The sequence below is a fragment of the Parambassis ranga genome, chromosome 9 (assembly GCF_900634625.1).
Source record: "Parambassis ranga chromosome 9, fParRan2.1, whole genome shotgun sequence".
Lineage (NCBI taxonomy): Eukaryota > Metazoa > Chordata > Actinopteri > Ambassidae > Parambassis > Parambassis ranga.
In genome coordinates, this window is record NC_041030.1 from 14,087,809 (window position 1) to 14,111,788 (window position 23,980).

Sequence of the window (23,980 nt, forward strand, 5' to 3'; positions counted from 1 at the left end):
CAAGAGCTCTGTAGTAGTGAGCTGCCTTTCAGACAGGCCAAGGTTTACCATATTAGGACTTCCCTTTCTTTTCCACAGAAGTTCTGTGTATTGATTTGCAATGCTGCACTTCCTTCAGTGTTTTAAGATACATGAAGAGCAGTGCAATTCATATTGTGTTCTTAAGTACAAAGCGCATAAATATAAACACAAATATGTTTTTTAATCATAGCAATGATTTGGTTATTTGTGGCTTCTATTGATTGATCATACAGGAACTTTTTCCTGTGTTTAAAAGCAGTGGTTTTACTTCTGCAGTGCAGTTACAGTAAAAGAAGTAGAAATAGCTACATTCATTTGTGGCAATCGGATAAGTACAGAATAGAGATGCGTGGTCATATTTAAGAAGTACGTTTCAGGGAAACCAAAATATACCACAATGTGTCAAAGGAACCTTCAGATATCAAACACTACTGGCGATGTGCTATTTATATTTATGTTCTGGGGAGCCCACTTGATCCAGTGGAGGAGGTGGGAGATTGGAGGATGCTGGGAAAGCTCCTCCCTGATGGAGAACACCACTTCTGTATAATAACTTGGATCCTGTCATACAGTGCAATAACCTTCTTTTTACAGCTCTTATGTAAATAATGTAAATTGTCATTTTCACCATACCAGATCATAATGCAATAACAGTTCAGTGCTGAAGTCACTTTATTCTGGTATTTAATCAAGCATTCATTCACCTTGTACACTTTTTTATTTATACATTTTTGCTATTTTCTTCTTACATGTGCTTCTGCTGCTGTAACACTGTGAATTTCCCCTGTGGGGGACTAATAAAGGATTATCTTATCTTAATCAAAAATGAATGATCACAGAAAATGGGGCAACATCTCTGTATTAAATCATACATCTTTATGTCAACAAAGCAAAATAATTCTTTTTTTATATTGTGTTATAAAGTGGAGAAAGAAATAACAATTGCATATTTTTGCAAAACAAATGAAAGAAACAAAGTCAGAATGTATGCTGTATATATAGAAACGTATAAAGTTAAATCTACTCCTATAGCATATACTAATGTGGATTAATACAGTACATATAATATTAAGTGTTAGCCAGTCATTTATCTCAATAACAAACTTTCTGACTTCTGCTGTTACACTTTAACTATCATGTAATACTATGGCAGTAAATGTGAAGCTGCATGTACGTCCTCTGTTGTGGGATCACAGCTGGCTGAGAGACTGGCAGCCCGTTTCTCGAGTCTTCTTCTCTGTGCTCTGAACAGTGTCGACTTGGGGCAGGAGAAATGCTTTCCTGCAACTGTTCTTGAAGGCAGGGCTGGAGAAGTAGTAAACCACAGGATCCAACGCACTGTTGAGATAGGTGAGGCTGATGGTGATGTAAAATGTGCTGGTCAGGTTCTCCAGAGCAGTGCAGACTTCATCTTCAGGCAGGTTTTGGACTAACTTGTATCTTCTTACCCATATGAACAGCTGAGTGATGTTACTTGGGAGGAAGCAAATGACAAAGAGCACCACCACCACTGTGAGAAAGTACAGAGCCTTCTTGATCTTTGCTTGTTGGGCCAGCTGTCTCCTCCTCAGGTGGCGGATAATTTGGAATGAGCAGTAGAGGATCACAAACAGGGGCAAAAAGAAGGAAATGACAAACTCAAACTTGTGCCATGAAATGTTGTGGATGGACTCAGTCTTAATCAGGAAACTCTCACAGTAGGTGGAGTTGTGTGATAAACTGAAGATATGAGCAGTCATTGAAATGGTGACCAACCACAGTCCAAGTGCACCAAGCAAAGCTTTAGAGACACTCAAAGAGTTGACAGAATGATGGGGATGCACCACACGCATGTACCTGTCCACAGCGATGGCCATCAGGAAGAAGGTGCTGCCACTGCGATTGGCTGCCAGCATGAAGAGGCAGGTGTTACAGAGGGCACCTCCAAACTTCCATTTGATCCCAGAAATGTAGTAGGTGGCACGGAGAGGCAGAGCAATGTTGAGGAGAAAATCAGCCACTGCCAGGTTGAAGAGAAGCACCGTGCTGCTTTTCCAGGGCCTCAGGTGGAAGCAGAAGATCCACAGAGCCAAACCATTTCCCAGCACTCCCAAAACAAACTCTATGAGCAGCAGTGGAGGCAGCACGCTGATCAGCACCGTCCCATTGAAGTTGCATTGCATGTTGCACTCTGTGTTACCTCACCGCCTGCAGATCAGAGAAATGATCCCTGTCTGACTTTCCGCATGCTTTAAAGGGAAATATAATCACAGAAAGAAAAAAAAAATGGGTGGGTAATGTGGTTTTGGCCTCAACAGGAAGCTGCTGGCTTCTTCTTCTTTTTTAATGACACAGAATTAAATGCCTTGAAGATTTTTTTATATCTACAGTATTCCCTTTAAGGACTTAAGGAAAAAAATATTGTCTTTTTCATCATGTAAATCGTGCCAAGTCCACTTGAGTCAAATCCAGAGCGGTGCATGGGGTTGGTGAACATACATGGATGTAAGAGTCTGTTCAGAGAACTAACTCTCTTACTGTAGATTTAATTAACCCATGACTTCTCTCTTCTTCTCTATGTAACTGCTCATTTTTAATGAACTTTAACATGATGATGCTGACTTTTAGTGATGTTTGTAATATTTCATTTTTAAAAAGCACCTTAATTTTGTTACAGTGGTATCATACAGGGTAAAAACCTATAGGAGGAAATAGGTTGCAAAGTCACACATCACTGGTTTTATTCACTATTTTTTATTTTTAGAACTGTGAATGTGAGAACAAGGGTTGATGGTTTGATCAGACAAAAGCTCAACTCACGATTGTCTCTGAATCTCCACTAACTGACCGTGGAGCCTGGTGGTTGTAGTATTATACCACAAAGGAGGCAGACCAATATATATATATATATATATATATATATATATATATATATATATATATATATATACTATAGATATATACACTCAACAAAAATGGCCTTTTATTGTGGGCAGTTTGAGGTTCACCTGTGCACTAATCATGATGTCAGATCAGCATCTTGATGTGGCACACCTGTGAGGTGGGATGGATTATCTCAGCAAAGCAGAAGTGCTCACTATCACACATTTAGACAGATTTGTGAACAATGTTTGAGAGGAATGGTAATATTGTGTATCTGGAATGAAGTTTAGATCTTCAAGTCCATCTCATGAAACATGGGAGCAAAAACAAAAGTGTTGCGTTTATATTTTTGTTGAGTGTAGATATATATAGAATGTGCTTAGAAGTGTGCATGAAACATTCAACATTATCTGTAAATACAACCATAAAGCAGTGCTAAAGCAAAGAGCCTTAATAGTTACTGTCGCCAAAACCTGCACGGACACACCAGAGAAGCTGTTCAAATCCAGCTGAGATCAGAAAGCTCCTGCTGTTCCACAAAGGCGTCTCTTTTAAAACACACATGTAACACTGTTTATTGATGTTGTGGTTAAGGACACACCCTTCAGACATCTGAAACCAGACAGTTACTGTGCACCAGAACACTTCATGTTCTGTGAGAAATGTAAAGTATGTGTAAATAACATGTTCATATTTTAACTGAACTGTGATATTTACAAGAGTGAGTGGCTGACTTCCTGTGTGTCAATCAGGTTTTAGCAGAAAGGTTTATTTTTGTCTTGTTTCCTCAAAAGCAGATGAGTTTGTAAAATGTCACAATTTACCCCACTAAGTATGAAAGAAAAGAAATGATTGGATTACATTTGAATTAATTAGTGTATGTGGGCTTCACTTTTGATCACATTTCAACACATTTAAGACACTTTTTTTTGTTTGTATTAGTATAAACTCAGAAACTCAAATCCGGCCCGATGCAATGTTCCATCTCGCATCCGGCAGTGTAACAGTTGCAGTAACAGTTGCTTTAAATAAAGATAAGAAATAATCCCTGTCTGCATGCTTTAAAGGGAAATGTATACTCAGAAAAAACACTGATGTGTGGGTAGTGTGGATTTGGCCTCAACACAATTAGATGCCCTGAGGATGTTCAATATCCTATACAAACTGCTATTGATCCATTTTAGTACTAAATTCATAATAAACTTTATAGTTATAGTTTTCACCATCAGGTGTCTTTTTACCAACCTGGAACATTACAGCATTATATATTATCATATACTTTTTTGTGTATTTTGGTGCATTAGCAGGTGTAGAGGTGTGAAGATAAGCGCTGACAAAATCTATTTACGGTGAAGGTGATATGTTGAGCTCAGTGTGTCTAGAGATAGCAATCTATAAGTGCTGGGGATTTTTTATGTTGGTAACTGCTGAGTAGCTTAGATTTAGATTTAGATAGACACTTTATTGATCCGCGAGGGGAAATTGAAGTCTTTTATGTAAATGGGGCAAATGTATTAATGGAAGAATATTTTTCCTGACATGAAAATATGACAAACATTTTAACCTGACATGTATGAGTGTATTTTAAGACAAAAAAAACAGGGAGCAAAATGAAAAATAACAATTATTGTTTATTTATTATCTATTATAAGCATTTCTGTTGTCGAAGAAGATTCACAGTCATCTTATTCAGAAGGCTGAAACAAGGCACCTGGACTCCTCCAGGCTGCTCTGTCAGTTCGGTGTTAACTCGTAGCACTGTTTATACAGAATTAGTCACACAGAGGGGACATTCACAGTGTTACAGCAGCAGAAAACAGTGAAAGATATTCAACTTACAATATAATAAACTATAAAAAGAAAGCATAGTTAATATAATATAAATCCTAGGGGTTAGGCTGGTGCTGCTGTACATTGTCACTTTAAACATCACACTGCACATGTGAACAGAGTTACCACACTTTGATCAATCTGAACATGTATTCCACATCTGTTGTAGGATTCTGGAGAAATCCTCTCTGTGTTGTTGAACTGTTGTCCTGCACACTACCAATAATGTGAGTAATATGAACTGCGTGTTTGTGCTTTTAGTTCAAATATGGTCAGTAAAGGTGTAGCATGAGTCCTCTCTGTGTGTTATGTGACGTGTGTGCCTTTGACATGACTCTAGGTAAAGATGAAGCATGTGCCCGTCTTGTGACCTTACATATGATATGTTAGCTACATAAAGATTCTGTTTGTTTAGATATTGGAGGGTATAAGAAGTAAGCTGCTCAGGAGGGACCTTGAGCCTTCCTTCAGAGACTGCTGTCTGTGCATGTGACTGAAAAGCACTTGAGTGACAGTCATTATCTTGGGTTTTATTCCTAACATCATTTTGCATGGTTGTTATTTAATAATAATAATAATAATTATAATAATAATAATAATAGGCTACAGCAGGCTGAAAAAACAATGAGGAAGCCCAAAAAATGTTAACCTCTACTGCTGTCTAGTGGTGGAGCGCTGAAAATGTTTTGGAGACTACAGTAGATCATAAAGGAATGGTCCCCTGAGTCAGTTCTCAGTGATAAGATTATCTGATGAAAGTATTAAATTCATTCTGCGGCCAAAAGATGTCATGAACATTTGTGTAGTTGCAGCTTTAATACAGCAGGAGGAAGAGTGAAGAGGAGAAGGATGAGAAAAGTGGTAGGAGGGACATATGACTATGTCCCTGATGTCTCTTCCATGGCTGTATTTTGGCAGTTTAGATTCTCTCTCTCTCTGTGTGTGTGTGTGTGTTGGGCGTTCATACAGTGGTGGAGACAAAAAAAATGTGAAAGAGCCAGTTCAGCCTGCAGGGCACACGTATCCTGTTGTCCCATTAGCCCTTGTGTTCCCTTCAGCTGCATACCTGGGAACAAAGCATTATGCTCCACCCAGCACGTGAAGCTCCAGTCTCCCTACAACCTTGAAGAGGACAGAAGGAAAGACAGAGACTAAAAATGTACATGAGTAACGTGACCAGTCTGCTGATAGTGTGAACATATTCAACAGAGCCTGACTTAACATGTTCTATATAAATAAGTAAATACTATATTCTACTATCATTGCATGCAGAAGTGTATTAAAGCATGTTTTTAATTGAACTGATTTGTTTCCACTTGTGTTTTAAACTGATAAAAGATGGACAGGGTGGGGCTGGTGGCAGACTGATCAGGCTTTTCCTCATGCCAGAGGTCATGTGGTTTGTCAGCCCAGCTGAGTAATTCTCTGGTTCAAGTTGGGCAAAGCACGAGACACAACACCCCATGGATAATTAGTTCATTAAAGAAGTGAGCTTATTAGTATTAGCACACTTAGTCACTGTCCTTTCTTGCATGTTGTCCACTGTGGGTTTTTTAAGGTTCAATAAATTATTTGAAATTGCAACTAACCAAGCTTTAATTACATAATACTGTTTGTTTAATATGTTTGATGTAAAAAAAAATAAAAATAAAACTATATGAATCAACAGTTTCTTTGTGGCCTTTTTTTTTGCTTAACTCTGCTTTTCTGCAGCATGAAATGGGTGGAAAAAATGTAAATATGCAGGGTGCAGACAAGCTAGCTTAAGCCAAATAAATTATTTAATGTTTCTAGACATTTAGTTATAAGTAGATATACATATTCTACATTATTCATGTTGTAAATTGGTTGGTCTCCACTTTACCTGTTCAACAAGCTAGCTACCATGCTAACAGGTAGTTGCGCTGTCAGCTAGCAAATTAGCTAAGTAGCTAGTGTGCAGCAAGTGCTTAACAAAGGTACTTTTAGGATTCAAATTTTATATTGCAGACATAAAATGTAATTATTTATGTAATGTATTGATTTTTAATTGTGATTAACTGCATTTTCTAAACCATATTAGGCTACATTGTACGCATTGTAACATCTGCTCTGATCATCATCTTTAATTTTCTGGTTTCTCTCATCATTGCTTGATAAAAAAATAAAATAAAATCAGATGCAACCTCCGGATTAAAAAAGAATGGCAAAATAATCCTCATGTGTTTCATTTCATTGAAATGGCGCCCACAGCTGAGGGAGGAGGAAAAAAAAACAGCCATTACATGGAAAAGTCGGTGTGTTGTGAAATAACGAGCTGTATGTGGGAGGATGTCGGCTGTGGGAGACATGATGAAGGTGGGAGACATGATGATGATGATGATGATGATGATTTCCTCCACCTTGGGGGAGGATCCCTCCACGTAACGCTGAGTGATCACTCGTGTTTGCTTTTCCTCCTTCAGCCGCGGTGCATCAGCAGTAATGAAGCCGCAGCTCGGAGATGTGCACACGGGCAGATAGAGGAAGACGCCGCTGCTCCCGGTTCGGTGTGTTTTTTGGTTGTTTTTCTGGGGAAGCAGAGTGTAGCTGTTGTTTTCTGAATTGTTGAATTGTGAGAGCCGGAGGATGAACAGCATAAGGCAGGTGCCCACACGGGTGAAAAGCAGGCGGACTGAGGCCAACCTCGGAGCGGAGCGGGAGCATTTTGACAAGCAGCAGGTAAATATGATATGAGGGGGACACTTGACCGGTTAATATTCCCAAATATGCTCTTTATCCAGGCCTGCTTCGGCTTTTACCGCATAGGCCACATTGTCAGCTACCGGGTTAAATAGTAATAAGAATGTTTAATGAGTGTCTTCAAGTGCTGAAATTTGGCTTCTTACTTAAAGAGGGGCCTACACAAGGATGTCCTGTGTGTGAAAGTTTTACTGCAAGAATGTGAAGAGGTGTTACAAACCTGACGAGCACACGCATTCTGAGAGATTTGACTGTTTATAAGGTTTTTGTCAAGAAGGCTAAAAGTGCTAACACCATTCATTCCTCAGTGAAGCCTGTCTTTTGGTATCATGCTAATCAAGTCCTTCCTGTTTGACTACCTTTCCTCCATTAGAGGCATTTCTGTCTGCTTTAACTGCTCCTTGTTGAATGTTTAAGACACATGGGGAGGACATGATAGCAGCCTTGTCACATTCTCCTGCTGTATTTTCTCCTTGGACTGTGTGGAGTGAAGGAATTCACCTCATGCTTCATACAACATGTGCTTTGTGGTGACCTCACTGGCACAGCTATATGCCAAGAGTGATCTATGCCTTCCAATGTAAGGAATACATTGGAAGCTTTGTTGACTAAACCGGCAGGTCACACTGGTGCTGGACTTTAAAGTGAAGCAAGCACACACACACACACACACACACACACACACACACACACACACACACACACCCCAGTGTGACTGGGAAACATGAGATTCCAACCAGGTTAAGTAACTAAACAAACCATTGAGCCACTGCCACGGTGTTCAGTGTTTTTTTTATCTGAAATGGGCCGAGCTTTCCCTTTGCCGGTTACATTTCCTCATTCAAAAGTTTTATTTGCTTTTAAAGCACATGCAGATAGGTGGAGCTGAGGTGTGGAACTCATGTGTATGACTCCTCTGTGGCACCTACTGTCTAAAAATAGCCAATATATTTAAATTTAAAAGGTACTGTCCTATCCTTTTGACCTTGCGTTGCAGCAGATTTGTTGATGATTTGTTTGGCTTTCAAGTCTAGGCGCTGTTCTTTCTACTTTCAATGCTGTGAAACAAATGGTGCACATGTGAAAGTGTTGCTTGTATTCAGAACGTAACTCACCATCGCTCAGCTGAATGAATTCACTGGGTCACATGCAAATAATAATAATTACATTATAATACTGTCTGAGCATACATTGCATACTCTGTTTTATTTAGGAGGGAGCCTGTATGTTTCTGTTGTCGTAGAGTCCCATCCATGCTGCTGATTCATCCCTAACGTTGACTGTAGCTCACTCACTCCACTCTGTCCTGCCTCCTCTGCTTTTTACGCTGACCTCGGTACCAAGGTGAAATGTCTCACACAGCGTCCTCTATATGTGTGTGTGTGCACTGTAGTGTTTGCTTTCTCTCATTGCTGTTGCCAGAGTGAGCGCCCAGGAGATAGAGAAGGGGAGAGAGAAGGGGGATGGGAGTAGCGGAGGGTAAACAGCTACTGTGTGGGAGTGGGGAGAATTAAAAGAATTTCGGTTAAGATGCCTTAGACATTAATAAATAGGTTGACGAGTGAAATAAAGTTAAAAATGGGATTCAGAGTATTTCCTTGTAAAGAGGAAATTCACCACTGTGGACGTCCTCTTAGTGTTTGATAGTTTTCCTGAGTTGTCATATATCTCTACATATACCAGGGTTCATGTTACTCTGCGTACGTGAATTTACCTGGGTAACAAGAAGAAGCCATGCAAATAATGCATGTCGTCATTGCCCTGGATCATCAATCCAGCCATGTAGCTATTGCTTAGTGGTTCATACTTAATGTTGTATGACAGAATAGTGCCTGATCACACACACAGTGTTCGGATTATCTTAGTTTATAGATGGTCTGCTCTGGTTCTATCTCCTTGCAAAGCTAATGTGGGTGGCAGACTCCACTTGAACTCTACTAAAAATAAACAGCAACAACGTACAGTTGGAAAGGAAGTTATTTTGCAGTACAAACAATGGATGGACTTTGAGCATCATGTAGAGCAGTGTTTCTCAAAATATGGGTTGCAGACCAGTACTGGGCTGTTTGCCGACCTTTACCTTTGGACTAGCCATTTTTTTAAGGCACTGTCAGTGTCAGTCAGAATCACATCATGTAGAAGAGCTCTTTTGTTTGGCACTGTTCAGTGCTTTTGTCACTGCTTAATAATAGAGGTGTGTCTGTCTGTCATGTCTGGCTGATGAGGGTGTGGACGCAGTGATCACGCAGCACTGCGTCATCTCGATTTATACTTCCCTTCAAAATCCCATAAGCAATGGATACGAGATCCGTTCACCAACCTGGATATGAGTGATCGTGCGATGCTGGTCCTGCTAGTCGAGATTGGGCCGGCGTTCTGTCTCTGAATTCTGCCTGTCATGCTGCAATAAGCTGAGGGAGATGGCAGTGAAAACGATGATGCCTTTCCATTCAACAAACCTCTGTGAGACCACATTTTTACATTTGACAGTCGTAAAAGACAAAATAACTGAAAAAAAAACGCTCCTTGTCACCACCCCTTCTTTGATTAAAACAATATATAAAAAGTGAAAAAAGTCTTGTAGCACCACAGGCACACAAAGAACAGTAGACATTAGATCTGTCATTTAAATGTATATAATGTTGAAAAAAAACATTTCTAGCCTAGTGTCTCTGTACATTATTCATTTTGTATGCTCATAATTAAATATTTAAGAGCATTATCAGTAACCAATTTCATGCAAAATGCATGCACACACACACACACACACACTATTTACAAAACATGAGCCTTATATTTTAACTGACAATAACTATACCTGGTGTAATCATAATACTGTGTTTATCATGCATGCATGTTAAGCCTTGGCTTACATTACATTTATGGTTAGCAACCGCTCATGATCATGACATCATATTAATTATAACTGGCAGCAAAAAAAAAACAATCTGGTTGCTGAAGAACCATGTTTCTTTTGTTAAAAATGTAATTCAATATACATAATCTAATTAGGTAATAATCTAAAGTCACAGATATCACATTATGATCTGTGCCGCCATTGAGCAGTTCAGTTCCTTCACTCTTAAATCCATCCATTCATTGACATATTGTCCTCATTATTTCCATTTCCTTAGAATGTATTATATTAAAGTCTCTGTTGATTTCGTATTCTTGTTGGTGCACCAGCCTGTTGTATAGTTTATAATGCTACATGCAGCTAATAGTAGGTGTGAGCTGTGTGAAAACACATGACCTTGTCAGCCAGATCCTCAGCCCCAGTCTGTTGAATTAAGCTGATAAGGACCTGCAATAAGTGTTCCTGCTTCGAGCATTTGACTCAGTGAGAAGCAGCTCAGGGGCCGTGTTAATGCTTTGACTTTGTTAACTTTGCTCACACTTTCAAAACCAGGATGTCTAAGCACATGGACACGCTGCTGAAAAGCAGAGATGACAAGGTAAGCAGAGAGGTGTGTCTGCAGTAATGCTAGCTGGCAACAGCCCTTATGGCAGAGCTCGGGGATTAGTCCAGGCTTTCCCTCCCTCTCACTTCTCCTCTCTGCTGGTCAGAGGATTTACTGACACTTGAAGCAGATGCAGCCACACAGTCGACAGCGTCAACATGTCTGCAGCTCTCGGACCAATCTGTTCTGTTAGTAGAAAGTTTGGATTTTATCTGAATAACCTCTTGGCTCTGACTTAAGGAAGTGGTATCTTGGTGTGTGGTGTGTAGGCTGGGAGCGAGGTTGTATTGTGTGTAGTAGCAGAGCTTGGCAAACAAAGAGTCTGTCAGAGTGAAGAGAGAGAAATAGTACAGTAAAATAATATTTATGTGATTTACAGGCTGTTAGAGACATTGCTTGAAGTAGATCTGCTGCTAATCAGATAATCAGTTAAAATCATATTGAGGAAGAAATAGATGTGTTGGGTTGATATACTGCTTAAAAATCGCATAAATAAAATATTTTGGAGACAACTTGTGCACTGCAGTCATTACAAGTAATTGAAGGGTTGATAGTTTGATTCCTTTGCAAGTAGTGCCCATTAATTCCCTTGTGGCCTTCAGCAAAGGCATGTCAGGGTCTGTACAGGGAAACGAGGCATAGTTTACACAAATGCTACGATAAACAGGCAGTAGCTGGTCATCATGTACTTATTTGGACAGTAAACTGTCTCAACTGTCTCTCTACAACTTCTGAATGTACGATGAGAGTCTCCCTGCAGCCTCGCTGCTCAGCAGCCATCTGTTGAGGCCTATGTGCCAGCCTCTGTGTGCCAGATCACGGCCCCCATCCAACCCAATCTTCTACCCCAGCTGTCGGTCTTCCTCCCCCAACAAACCCCTCATTGTCACACGGACCGCCATGCTCGCCCCCTGCATTTGCCCTGTGTAAACGAGGGGGACTCGCAGTTCATTTGCGTCAGAAGGAGGCGGGGGCAGTCTCCTATTAACCAGTACACCCCTCTCTCACAGTTGCCCCTCTGTGCTTTCTTGTATGGTTTGATGGTTGTGCGTGCATGGATTGGAGTCCCACATTACTAACGCATTAAAGAGGCTTTTAGCATGCTTTGTTGGTTTGAGGGCAACTAATATGTGATTATAGTTAAAAAAAAAAAAAGCGGTGACATGGGTTTATAAGACAGTAATAATGATATGGTGAAACCTCTAGTATCTGTGTCATGGTCACATGTTTGAATCAAGTTAGTTATAATTTGTGATAAAAGAGGCAATGATACAACATTGAGGCCCATTACTGCCTGAACTGTATGTTGGATTATTCTCTTATGTAATGCTGACATGGTGAAGCTGGACTGTGCAGATTTGATGAGCTTCGATAGTGATGTGTTAAAAAGTCACAGTTTGAACTAACAGGTTTACATTTTTTTCCAATTATTTTAAGCCTAGTAAAGCAATCACAACTTTTTTGAAGTAATATAATGTTTAATTTTTCAGTTTATCAACTGTCCGATCAGGACAGACCAGGTCCGATCACAACGCCTCAATGGAACGCAGGGCCGAGAAGTTCCTAGTTCTGAACTTGCTGCAGTTCTGTAGTTTCTAAAGTGATGTAGGTCTGGGTGGCGTCACAGCAGTTCAGCGTAATTGTCCTGTCTAGTCACTGCTTTGATCATTATATAATCATGTTGTGTTTGTGAGGGATCCAAATCTCGCTTGTACAATCGCAAAAGGAAACATCAGGGTTGGCAGTTGCTGATTTTTATCAAGCATTGCGTTATTCTACATTCCTCTGCTGTACAGACAGATTGTAAGATGGATTTTAGTAGATGATCCAAACTGGCAACAAAAATCTACAGTGTTTTTAAGCATATTTCTTTTAAACACATTACTTGCAGTGTTTTTAAGGTCAAACAGTAGATTTGCAAACTTACAAGGCTCCGTGTGTATGACTTCTATTCATCATTCACACATCTTTTGGGAAATAATAAGTTGATTGACTGTAAAGCCCTGTGCCAATGGAAATATAATACCATGCTATAAGAAAGTGACAGAAACAAGACACCAGCCTTGGAGCTCTGTTCATTTTTCTGCTCTGGAACACATTAGCAGGAATGCTAAGGAGGTTGATCGTTGATAAACTTGTTCCCCAGGCTTTAGGCAGATTTTACCTATATAAAATATGTAAAGTTTATGGAGTCTTGATCCAACGTTAGTGTTCCTCCTTTCAAGCTCTTTCTCATTGACTCTTGTTTTACCTGCTGGACAGGTTGCTTTGTGTCCTCGGACTCTGTGAGGCTTATCGTCAGCAGGAAAATGAAAGATGTTATCATTAGATGGAGGGTTTTCCTCCTTTCACTTTAACTCCGTAAAGATATATTTTAAAACCACATACAGTGATTCTGTTGTGTCACATGGTTTCACGATGGTGTGCCATTCTTTTCAAGGTTACGTTTGTCTTTGTGCTAGTCTGATTTTAGTTCAATTAAATCAGTACGAAGGCTAACTGCTAAATCATCCTGAATTACTCACACACACAGATCAGTCTTACCATAAGGTGAGATCTAAGAGCCATCTGTACAACACTGTGTGTACACAGTGCCAAGTCATTGTTTCCCTCACTCAGTCCTGACATTGTGGTGCAACAGGTTGTTATTTGTTTGACTGCTGGCCTTATTTAACTTGCCATGACTTATGTTTTTGCCATTACGTCTGTTGTAAGACCCACAACTGATGGTTATGTGGGAGGAGATTCAGAATCTAAAATTGTCTCTTCTCCTCTCAGCTCAGCAGCATCAGCAAAGCCATCAACTCCACTGAGACGCCTGTGAAGGAGAAGCATGCACGACGTATCCTTAATAATGATTCCCACTTGCAAACTGACACCAGTTAAATTTATTTGTGTACAGTAATCATGTGTGCTGGTGATAAAAATGTATGACAGAGCTATCTGAATCTGTCTGAGTGATAAGGCCAATGGTTTTTGAGATGTCTGAGATTATGGAAGAATGTCTTTGTGATCACATTGTTTAGTCAAGGTGTCTTAATGTTTTCCAAAAAGAGTGAGAGTTAAAGCTCTGAAGCTTTATATCTCTCAGGGTTTTTGCACCACTGGCAAATCCTGAAGTCATTAATAATCCTAATGAGAGCGGTTTCAGTGAAGATGCTGGAAACTAGAATGGGATTTTTCATAGCCGTTTTAAAATAGATGATTTAAAGGTCCTTCTTTCTGGGACAAACAAATGTCATGATGAAGCAGCATTTTAGAAAAAATGTTGAATTTGTTCCTGTTTGAGGGTGGAATCAAACAATGAATTCTTAAGGAGCAGTATACCAGAGCAGTTTTATCTGATGTAAAGGTCAGGTCTGTAATCGTGCTGGCTGGAACTTATGAATAAACTACTGCTCAAGAAGGCGAAAAAATAATTTATGTTTATAAAATGAAATTATCTTTGAATTACTGTTGAAAAGGGTCATTTAATAACATGAAAAAATACCTGTCAAATATGTTATTTGTTATGCTGTGGTAATTATTATAGAGGTGTAGTTTATGCTTCCTTAATGAAGACAACACTAGGTATCATCCTGGGCACCCATCGGGAAAAGGGGGCCTACACTTTCTGGTCTTACGCCCTGGGCTTCCCGCTACACAGCAGCTCCATCCTCAGCTGGAAGTTCTGCCACGTACTGCACAAAGTCCTGCGAGATGGACACCGCAATGTAAGACAACTCGAGTGTGTTAAATTTTTACAGGATTTCAGTCTTCTTTAGTGAGTTGCCCTTGAGTGTGAATGTGTTGAATACAGACGTCACAGTGGATGTTAGTGCTACCTCTCCTTTAATTCAAGCTGTGGCCTTTACAGGTGCTACAAGACTGCATGAGACACCACAGTTCTCTAGTAGAAGTTGGGAAAATATGGGTAAGTCATCTTTTGTATCACATTTATAAAAAAAAATACTTTACAAATAATAAATACACAACTGATTTTATGCCCCTCTGGTTGACAGGCCCACCTTCATGATAAATATGGACAGCTGGTGGCTCTGTATACGAAGCTGCTTTGCACAAAAATGGAGTTTCATGCAAAGGTAAATATGAAAGTATGTCTCAGACTCATGTACATACGCGAGGAAGTGGGCACTAAACCTCATGAACTGTTCTTCACTGCAGCATTCAGAAATCCCACCGAGCCTGGAGGTCACTGATGAAGTCCTGGAGCGCACTGCAGGGACTGACATCAATAATGTGTGAGTTTCAAAACACTCTTAAAACTAAGCTTAAATTCAACTGTTCACTTAGAATTAAATCCCAATCATTATCGATTATAAGTACAGGTGGTGTCAGTCGACTTTGTTCATAAAATCAGCCGAGCAGCTCTGCTGCATTTTTATTTCACGGGGTCACATCAGCATTGTTTCAAAGAGAAGCCTCTTTTCTGTCTAACCCAGGTATCAACTTCTCTCCTGCAGGTTCCAGCTCACTGTGGAGGTGTTTGATTACATGGACACAGAGCTGCGGCTGGCCGAGACAGGTGAAAACCAAAAACTCCTCCCACCTTTTCCTTACTGAGAGAAACCTGAGCTGCAGTCAAGGGCTGCTGCCTGCTGACATTATCTATTTATGCTCAAAAGCTAAGTGCCTATGAAGAAAGGGTTATTCTGGGAAAGTCTTGGCCCGCCTGTTTATACATCTTGTTTCCGGTATGATTTCAGTTACAATGTGTGGTGTTCTCCTTTTTTGTCTGTTTTTTTTTTACTGATGAGGAAATGCCTACAATTAGAGGACATCAAGTTGGTTTCCTCCAGTTTAGCAGTGATGGCATGCCCCTCCCAGGCAGGATGGAGGCCTGGTCAGGGCTCAACCCCATAAACAAATTTTGCAGCTTGAAACTAAGGAAGGACTAAGGAAGTCTAAGCAGGGTATCACTGTGATTTTACATAGTTACATAAAGCACTTCAAGTAACCCTCATTTATAATCCCATCAAGTTTAAAATGATGCAACAGAATTGTTTAAAGTGTAAGTGCACAACAATGTAGTAGACACAGTACATCCTTCTCACTTGCATTTTTTTCTTCTTATATTTGGTTTCTCTTCCAGTGATCCGACAGCTCAACACATCCATCGCCATCTCCACCCTTACATCGGGCCAGTGTCGCCTGGCTCCACTTATCCAGGTCATCCAGGACTGTAGTCATCTCTACCACTTCACTGTCAAGCTGCTATTTAAGCTGCATGCCTGTAAGGAGGGGTGTTGCCAAAGAAAATGGATTCATTATTTTGTCAGTGAAGTATTCAAGATGAAAACATTTGACTGTGTTATTGATTTTAGGTCTACCTGCTGACACCTTACAAGGACACCGTGAGCGTTTCCATGACCAGTTCCACAGGTATGACCTCCAGGTCCTGGAGCTAAGAGTGAATGCATCAAAGGGATTTCTTTTTACCTGAATGAGGCTGCAACATAATCTGGCCTCACCCAGTCACTGCAGCTCTTTAAGCCCATGCAAATATAACTATCACTGCCTCCCAACCCCCACTCTTTATCTTGTGTCCATTGGTGTCACTACCTTGGACGCACTAATGTTCAGAGCTTCTTTGGTTCTCCACTGTGCCATACATAATAAGTAAATCTATTAATATAAGGTGAATATTTTCCTTTGTCCTACAGCCTTAAGACTTTCTTCAACAAAGCCAGAGACATGATGTACTTCAAGAGACTGATACAGATCCCCAGGCTCCCTGATGTAAGAACACAGAGTGATGGGGGTGGGTGGGTGGTTTGGATGTCCTCATAAACCTGACACTGCTACTGTAACAACAAACTGCTTTGCTTCAATTGCTTTTGAATAATGTGCACAGTTGTAATCTGTTGTTATTTGACAAGATGAGGTTTGACAAGCTGATGATAGAAGACTATGTATTTTTTGTGTTGTATTTCATCTAATAACATCAGAGGCTTCACTTTGTGTCCTTTCTTTGTTAGTCCCCACCAAACTTCCTGCATGCAGCCTCGCTGGCCAAACATGTGAAACCAGTGGTGGTCATCCCTGATGAGGAACCGGAGCAACAGGATGACGATGACGATGACCCCGAGCCGCTCATCGAGGTCAGCGATGTATCGACATCCAGCATTCAGGCTCAGCCACAGGTATGGTAAAGAGACATAAATGTATTGTAATTCATGTTGTGTAAGTTATTTGTTTTAATTATTCCTTTGTTTTTCCACAGCAACTGGACATATTTGATCAAACATTTGGACCCCCAAATGGAGGCTTTGATGACAGGTAAGTCCCTCATTGTTAAACTGGTAAACTGTTGCTTTCAGCACACTGTGACAGTGGGTGTTGTGTCTGGCAGGGATCTCCAGATTGAGAGCCTAAAGCGGGACCTTGAGCTGTTGAGAGCAGAGCTGGAGAGGGTCAAAGCAGAGGTAGGGACTGAATAGCCTGTTTATTTGGTTCAGGGCAGTTCTGTGTGTATGTGACAGCAGAGGGCATGATTATCTTTGTGAAAAGGAATCTGGGTCATGTGTTGGGCGGATGCTACTCCTGACATGTAGAATGTGGCAAGTAGCCTCTGAATGAGAGGTGACAGAAGCTGACATCACAGAAATAAATACAGGCTTACAAACTTTTCTGCATTTCCTTTTACAAATGCAGAAGGATGTACCGGATTTTCAGGAGACTTAAAACCTTGTAGAATGAAATCAGCTGCGTTATATAATGATTAAACTGCGTCCTTCCTCCTCTCAAAGGCTCAGCGCTACATCACACAGCTCAAGTCCCAAATCAACAGTTTGGAAGCAGAGCTTGAAGAACAGCGTGCACAGAAACAACGTGCCCTTGTGGAAAACGAGCAGTTGCGCATGGAGTTAGAGGCAACCCGCCGCCGAAACGCAGAACACGAGAGCATACAGACCACCTTCATTGAAGCAGAAAGTAAGATATACACTTTTAACATCCACACAGTGAGGGCTATTATCACAAAACTTCTCATCTCTCCTTGTCTGTTTAGAACGGGCCCAGGCCACTGAGCAGCGCTACAATAAGCTGAAAGAGAAGCACACAGAGCTGGTGGCCAGTCATGCCGAACTACTCCGGAAGGTACAGCCAGACTGCAGATCACTTCAGAGATGATTGCTTTAAATTAGATGTTGGCACTTAGCTGTGTGTGGTAACACTAAATGTATTAACGCACTAACAGAGTGCAGACACTGTGAAGATGCTGTCAGCAACCCAGCAGACACAGGAGGAAGTGGAGAGGACCAAACAGCAGCTGTCCTTTGAGGTAGAACGGATAAAACAGGAAGCTGACATGAAGGTTGGTGTTGTTTTGCTTTAAGAACATGGATTTAGTCTGTGGATGCACTGCATATTCTTAATGCTGTTTTGTTTTTGGTGTAGTTGGAGGAGCAGAAATTTGAGATGGAGAAGCTGAAGAGGGAGCTGGAAGAGAAAATGGCAGAAGTGATGCGCATCAAAGCGACTCTGCAGGGCAGTGAGAAAGTGAGTGTGCACCAGCCGTGTGGAGTTGCAGCAGTAACCTTAAAGATGTCCAGCTAATTCATCCTTATCTTTAGTATTTAGTGTTACCATCATTTCTGTATTCAGAGGCTTGAGGCACGCTACACACTTCCGAACGGACTTTCCCTCTGACACTCGCAGCCATCTGCTTCTTCTGGCTTCTCTCATTGCTGTCTTCTTTTTGCCAGACGTCAGAGCAAATGAACAGCTCAATGACAGCTCTGCAGGCAGAGAAGGAGCGCTTGATGCGATCTGTGAGTGAGAAGGAGGCGGAGCTGTCGTCTCTGCGGCAGGCTGCACAGGTGCACCAGTCGTCACTTCAGCAAGAGCGAGAGAAGAGCAGCAGGGAGGTGGGAGACCTGCAGGGCAAACTGCAGGACAAGGTTAGTCAGGACACACTGTAGCATTTTAGGTCTGTCTCTTAAAGAAATATTGTTCACTGGGCATATTTGAATCGGAGGTTTTTACATAGTCTTTCCATTTAGAGAATTCCCATTTTAGTCTAGTATTTATGCCTTTGACATGTACTGAATCACACACGTGTGTGTTCTGTTGTGTAGGCACGTCAGGAAGAACAATTGAAGCAGAAGCTTCTGGAGGAGCAGTTTGCTCTGCTGCAGGGTACCATAACAGAAGCTGAGAACATCATCCAAGATGCTGTTGCTAAGCTGGATGATCCCCTACATATACGCTGCACCAGCTCTCCAGGTCTGACACTTTTTCAAACAGCATATATATTCTGGATATCTAAACAAAGCCTGTGCTCATCTGTTTTTTTTTTTCTCCAAACACAGATTATCTCATAAGCCGGGCCGAGGCCACACTGGGCTCCATCGACAAAGTGAAAAAGGGTCATGCAGATTATCTGCACAACATGGGGGGTAAGATTCTGATTTGAACCTGCTGACCTCATGGCACAGTGTAGTTGCTTGGACTGCTGCTTACTTACTGTATGCTCTTGTAACCAGATGCTGGAGGGCTGCTGAGGGCTCTGACCCAGTTCTCCCACTTGACTGCAGATACAATTATAAACGGCAGCGCAACTGCACACATGGCACCCACTGACCATGCAGACCGTAAGCAGTGCTGCGATTATCTTCATATTTGTTTGCGTATATGTGCACAGACCATACATGTGTGAAGCCGTTTCTATATTTTCAAAAAGTTGTTTTGGAAAGTGAGTTGTTTTAGTCAGTAAATAAAAAATAAAATGGTGATTGTTGACATACAGGACTGACAGAGAACTGCCGAGGATGTGCCACTCACAGTCTGCAGTACTTGAAGGACCTGAAGTCCAAGACCACCCTCCAGAGGGCAGACCCAGCCTCAGTTCGCATCATTGTTCAGAAGATCCTACACCTGGGTCAGGTGAGAGAAGCCACTGAGTTCAAATATGTTTATCTGACAATAAGACACCAACTCAGGTTGTTTTGTTATTTTGTTTTGAAAAATATAATCTTGTGTAATGGTGTGGCTGCAGTAATCTCATGTAGATCTGTTTTTCTTAAATATTCCCACCATGTGTTGTTTAAGGTAAAATAATTGTGGTAATTCTGAACCCCCAGAGCTAAATCCCACTTTTAATTAAAGCAAGATGAACACTCATTTTAATCAATTTATTCTGTCTTTTTTGTCTTGCTTAAATGATGTTTGCCCTCCATTTTGACCTGGTGTCTGTAAGAATTACTGATATATTAAGTGTGTAATTTTAACGTATCTGTAAAAAGGGCATGCATAAGAAACAGCGGAACTTAAATATTTCAGTGTTCTTGGGAATTGGCTACACAACCTCTGAGACATGGTCATTATAGAACTCTGTACAGTAATCAAACTGTATTTCTTATTAGAAATAAGTGACCCAACCAGTGAACATTAAACTCCAGAATCTTCCCTGGTTATATTTGCTTGTTTTTGTGTCATGACTAATCATTTTTCCCACTTGTAACATCCAGGAGCTGCGGCCAAAAGGCATGGACATTCGCCAAGAAGAGCTGGGAGATATGGTCGATAAGGAAATGGCTGCAACTTCAGCAGCTATTGAGGAGGCGGTCCGCAGAATCGACGTATGTAGCATACATCTTACTTAAAGATGTGTTATCAATATTTTCTGTAATGCTAATTGTAACTGACAAGTGGCTCGTATTGCTTTGTATTTTAGGAAATGATGAATCAGGCAAGAAAAGACACAACAGGAATTAAACTGGAGGTCAATGAAAGGTTGGTTCTTTTTGGCGTTTTTAAATCAGTTAAACAGGATCAGTGTTTAACTGTCGAATCTGGTCTTGTAATTGAAGTGTTATCAGAGTAGTTATGATTATCGACATACATCTTTTGACAGTAATGTTGTTCACTAAAGGAGGAATAACTCTTTTTTTACCCTTGATTATTTTTTCAGAATCCTCAATAGCTGCACAGACCTGATGAAGGTATTTTACTTTTAACTACCCTACACAGAGTGATATATCTATAACTATAATCCCGGTGAAAAAAATGTGTTAATCTTATTTTGTCTTTTATCATTAACTGTCCTGCAGGCTATCCGCATGCTCATTATAGCCTCCACAGACTTGCAAAAGGAGATTGTTGAGAGTGGGAGGGTGAGTCATGCTGTTCTCGCTTTGAATCCAAAAGTGGCAGCTTGTTTTCTGTTTTCAAAATCACACTCTTTCATTCAGAAATCTCTGCTAAGGATTCTGATGTTCTCCTTATTCAGGGTGCAGCCACCATTAAGGAGTTCTATGCCAGAAACTCTCGTTGGACTGAGGGTCTCATCTCTGCTGCCAAGGCTGTTGGATGGGGAGCCACAGAGATGGTGTAAGTTTTCAGTTACATGTTTACATATTTAAATGCATTTGATGTTATTTCTAGGTATGGTCTGCACTGTTTGGTGTGCAAAGAAAACATGGCTCATTGGATAATAACTGACAGGCATTGGATAGTGTGCAGCTCTGTACCCTCTGGTTTAAGTGGCCTTATGTTTTCACCTACTCCTGCAGAGAGTCCGCTGATAAGGTGGTGCTGCACACAGGCAAATATGAGGAGCTGATTGTCTGCTCTCATGAGATCGCTGCAAGCACTGCACAGCTGGTCGCTGCTTCAAAGGTAATAATGTAATATCTATGAAAAGATAAATGCATAGCTTTTAATGCAGAATACTGTGTTATTAGGTACATTTACCTCTAACAACAAACTGTAATGTCTCTCTTTGCTCTCTGTAATCAGGTTAAAGCAGATCGCAACAGTAAGAAGCTGTCAGTTCTCCAGCAGGCCTCTCGAAATGTGAATGAGATGGCAGCTAATGTGGTGGCCTCAACCAGGACAGGCCAGGACCACCTGGAGGAAAAAGGTGGGTGTAGTTAGATTAGTGGATCAGACTGCTGCAGTCTCTAATGACCATCCGTCTAATAACTGCTGTTTTATGTGCAGACACCATGGACTTCTCTGGGATGTCCCTCATCAAGCTGAGAAAAGAAGAAATGGAGTCACAGGTGAGTCATAGTGTTGTGAGAATGGCCGTGAATGTCATCAGATTATTAACAAACTGAAGTGACCCAGACAAACGCCTCTTCATTTCTCCCCTCAGGTGAAGGTGCTAGAGTTAGAAAGCCAGCTGGAGAACGAGCGTCTGCGTTTGGGCGAGCTGAGGAAGAAACACTACGATTTGGCTGGAGTTCCTCTTGATCAGGTTTCTGAGGGGAACGGTGAAACCTCATCTCTGGACCATCCCGTCTCTATGTCGCCGAAACCCACCAAACCCGCCGCTCTCATGAAAAAACCTGCATTGGCTCAGAAACCCAACATCCCACCCAAGACTTCGGTGAGCTTCAAACACAAAAACAGTTCATAGAAATTGATAAAAATATGATGTGTTGGTGATTTTATTTTTTCTTCTTCATTATTTTCCAGTTTAAGTAAAATCCTGAGCTGAGACAGATGCTTCATTACAGGATGGTTGGATTGAGAAAAATCACCTTTTGTGAACACACCTTTAAGTTGCATGCTGACAATCCTCTGTGTCATCCTGCCTCTGTGTTTTTTTTTACCTTGTTTCTTTGTTTGTTTTTTCCTCTGTTTTGCCAAAATGGACCAGAAGCCTGATTTTCAAACCCTTGATGCCTGTGAGGGTTACACTGTCTAAAAACATGTAATAGTTTTGACAGAGCCCTTTTCATTTTAACTTCGACATCAAGAACACAGTTCTGTCCTTTTATGTTGTTTGAAAGTATTTTTCTGTTCTTAACATTTTTAATTATTGAGCACTACCTTTCGTTTTTTAGAATGTAATGAACCTTGATAATGGACCACAAATCTTGTACATCATGGAGAACACTTGTTCAGGCTTTGGGCGGCCTTTTGCACACTGTTTTGGATGTACATCACAGAGCACATCACATTTTTCTTCATGTACACTATTTATATTGTGGTGGGCACTAAGGGAAAACAGGGAATCACGTCGTGTGCGTCCATGTTCCTGCAAAATGTGTTTTACATACCTCTGGCTTTGCCTTCATGATGGACAGTGTTCCGCTTTTGTGCAAAACAGCTTTTTGTTTCTCTACAGTACAAGATTGTCTCAGATGCCTTGAAGTGTACTGTACCAATATTATCTGTAAAGACAAACCGTCTGTAGGAGTGTGTAACTCACACAAAGTATAATTAATACCTGCACTCATCTCTTGAATGTCCCTTTACTAGAGGAGAGAACATTATGTTTAAGTATATAAACAGAATTAATTCTTACACAATTATTGGCTGTAGGTGTCCTTAATTATCAAGTGATTCATTTAGGCTGAAGACTTAGGGTTAGGAAAATGTACAATATAAAGGTGTTTCAAAAACTCTCTGCCTCCGGGAGCTTTTCTTACAGGGTCTTAATAAATAAATGGCATCTTTTTATGTTCTGTCCTTTTCTCTGTATGAAATGTCTTTATACTCTCAGATCTATTAATATATTTTAGTAAAGGTGGTTTCTCCTTGTAAGAAGTGTAAATGTCAGACAGTGAACAATAAATGTTTAACTTAAAATGTGATTATCTTGTCCAGTGTTTTTGTTAAAAGTATAAGATTTTACTGGCACATTATTGGTAGGCCAGTAGAATTATTTCTTTCTCATTTTAATTTATACAACAATTTATTACTACCCAAACGATAGTAATTTCATTTAAGTTTTCTAAAATGCAAGTAAAATGAGGAATGTTCTATAAATGCCTTTACATATGTGGTTACTTTATATGTTAATTTATATTTTTATAAATAATTTTTATTTATTTACTGTTATGGCTTTTCTGTAACTCAGCCGCAATGCAGAGTGGATATTTTAAAATATAGATGATGGACATAAAAAGCTACTGATATCATGACATGCGCTGTAAGAGATTGAGATGCTGCCTTCAGGCTTGCTGTAAATATGACTATTTGTCAAAACATACTTCGGCTTCGAGCCCCGTTTGCTGCTGTAGTTTGCTCTGTTAAATAAAAGACAGCAGCACTTTGCTGTTTGTATTATTTCATTAAGATTAAATAAAGTGAAACAAAACATCGTTTTGTTATCGCGCGTGATTGCATGC

General features: G+C 40.5%; 2 protein-coding genes across 4 annotated transcripts; one reads left to right on the forward strand and one right to left on the reverse strand.

The window, feature by feature from the left end:
* Positions 1–1,211: 1,211 nt before the first annotated feature.
* Positions 1,212–2,183, reverse strand: LOC114441785 (hydroxycarboxylic acid receptor 2-like). Its single transcript, XM_028414865.1, has one exon. It carries the CDS (start codon positions 2,181–2,183, stop codon positions 1,212–1,214), a length of 972 nt encoding a protein of 323 aa, XP_028270666.1.
* Positions 2,184–6,991: 4,808 nt separating this feature from the next.
* hip1rb (huntingtin interacting protein 1 related b) lies at positions 6,992–23,443 on the forward strand. 3 transcript variants are annotated; one of them, XM_028414600.1, is made up of 33 exons: positions 6,992–7,050; positions 7,158–7,413; positions 13,674–13,737; positions 14,466–14,608; positions 14,752–14,808; positions 14,897–14,977; positions 15,060–15,136; positions 15,359–15,420; positions 15,988–16,128; positions 16,220–16,277; positions 16,559–16,634; positions 16,874–17,038; positions 17,119–17,174; positions 17,248–17,320; positions 17,645–17,828; positions 17,905–17,993; positions 18,094–18,210; positions 18,294–18,395; positions 18,602–18,796; positions 18,974–19,121; positions 19,208–19,294; positions 19,382–19,489; positions 19,645–19,781; positions 20,366–20,476; positions 20,572–20,630; positions 20,809–20,839; positions 20,948–21,010; positions 21,127–21,227; positions 21,410–21,515; positions 21,636–21,759; positions 21,840–21,901; positions 21,997–22,230; positions 22,320–23,443. In XM_028414600.1, the coding sequence occupies exons 2-33, from the start codon at positions 7,321–7,323 to the stop codon at positions 22,326–22,328; spliced, it is 3,213 nt and encodes a 1,070-aa protein (XP_028270401.1). In that variant the 5' UTR covers positions 6,992–7,050; positions 7,158–7,320; the 3' UTR covers positions 22,329–23,443. The 3 variants fall into 3 exon arrangements, with proteins under 3 accessions (XP_028270401.1, XP_028270402.1, XP_028270403.1); XM_028414601.1 differs by lacking the exons at positions 6,992–7,050; positions 7,158–7,413 and adding an exon at positions 10,775–10,889; XM_028414602.1 differs by lacking the exons at positions 6,992–7,050; positions 7,158–7,413; positions 13,674–13,737; ... (3 more) ...; positions 15,060–15,136; positions 15,359–15,420 and adding exons at positions 15,516–15,589; positions 15,723–15,808.
* The last annotated feature ends 537 nt before the right edge of the window (positions 23,444–23,980 follow it).

Excerpts from the sequence above, each read along its gene's own strand:
- LOC114441785 (XM_028414865.1), bottom strand. The coding sequence starts at position 2,183 with ATGCAATGCAACTTCAATGGGACGGTGCTGATCAGCGTGCTGCCTCCA.
- hip1rb (XM_028414600.1), top strand. The coding sequence starts at position 7,321 with ATGAACAGCATAAGGCAGGTGCCCACACGGGTGAAAAGCAGGCGGACT. Across the intron at positions 18,211-18,293 it reads AACAGGAAGCTGACATGAAG|TTGGAGGAGCAGAAATTTGA; the intron begins GTTGGTGTTGTT and ends TTTTTGGTGTAG. Across the intron at positions 21,011-21,126 it reads AGATTGTTGAGAGTGGGAGG|GGTGCAGCCACCATTAAGGA; the intron begins GTGAGTCATGCT and ends CTCCTTATTCAG.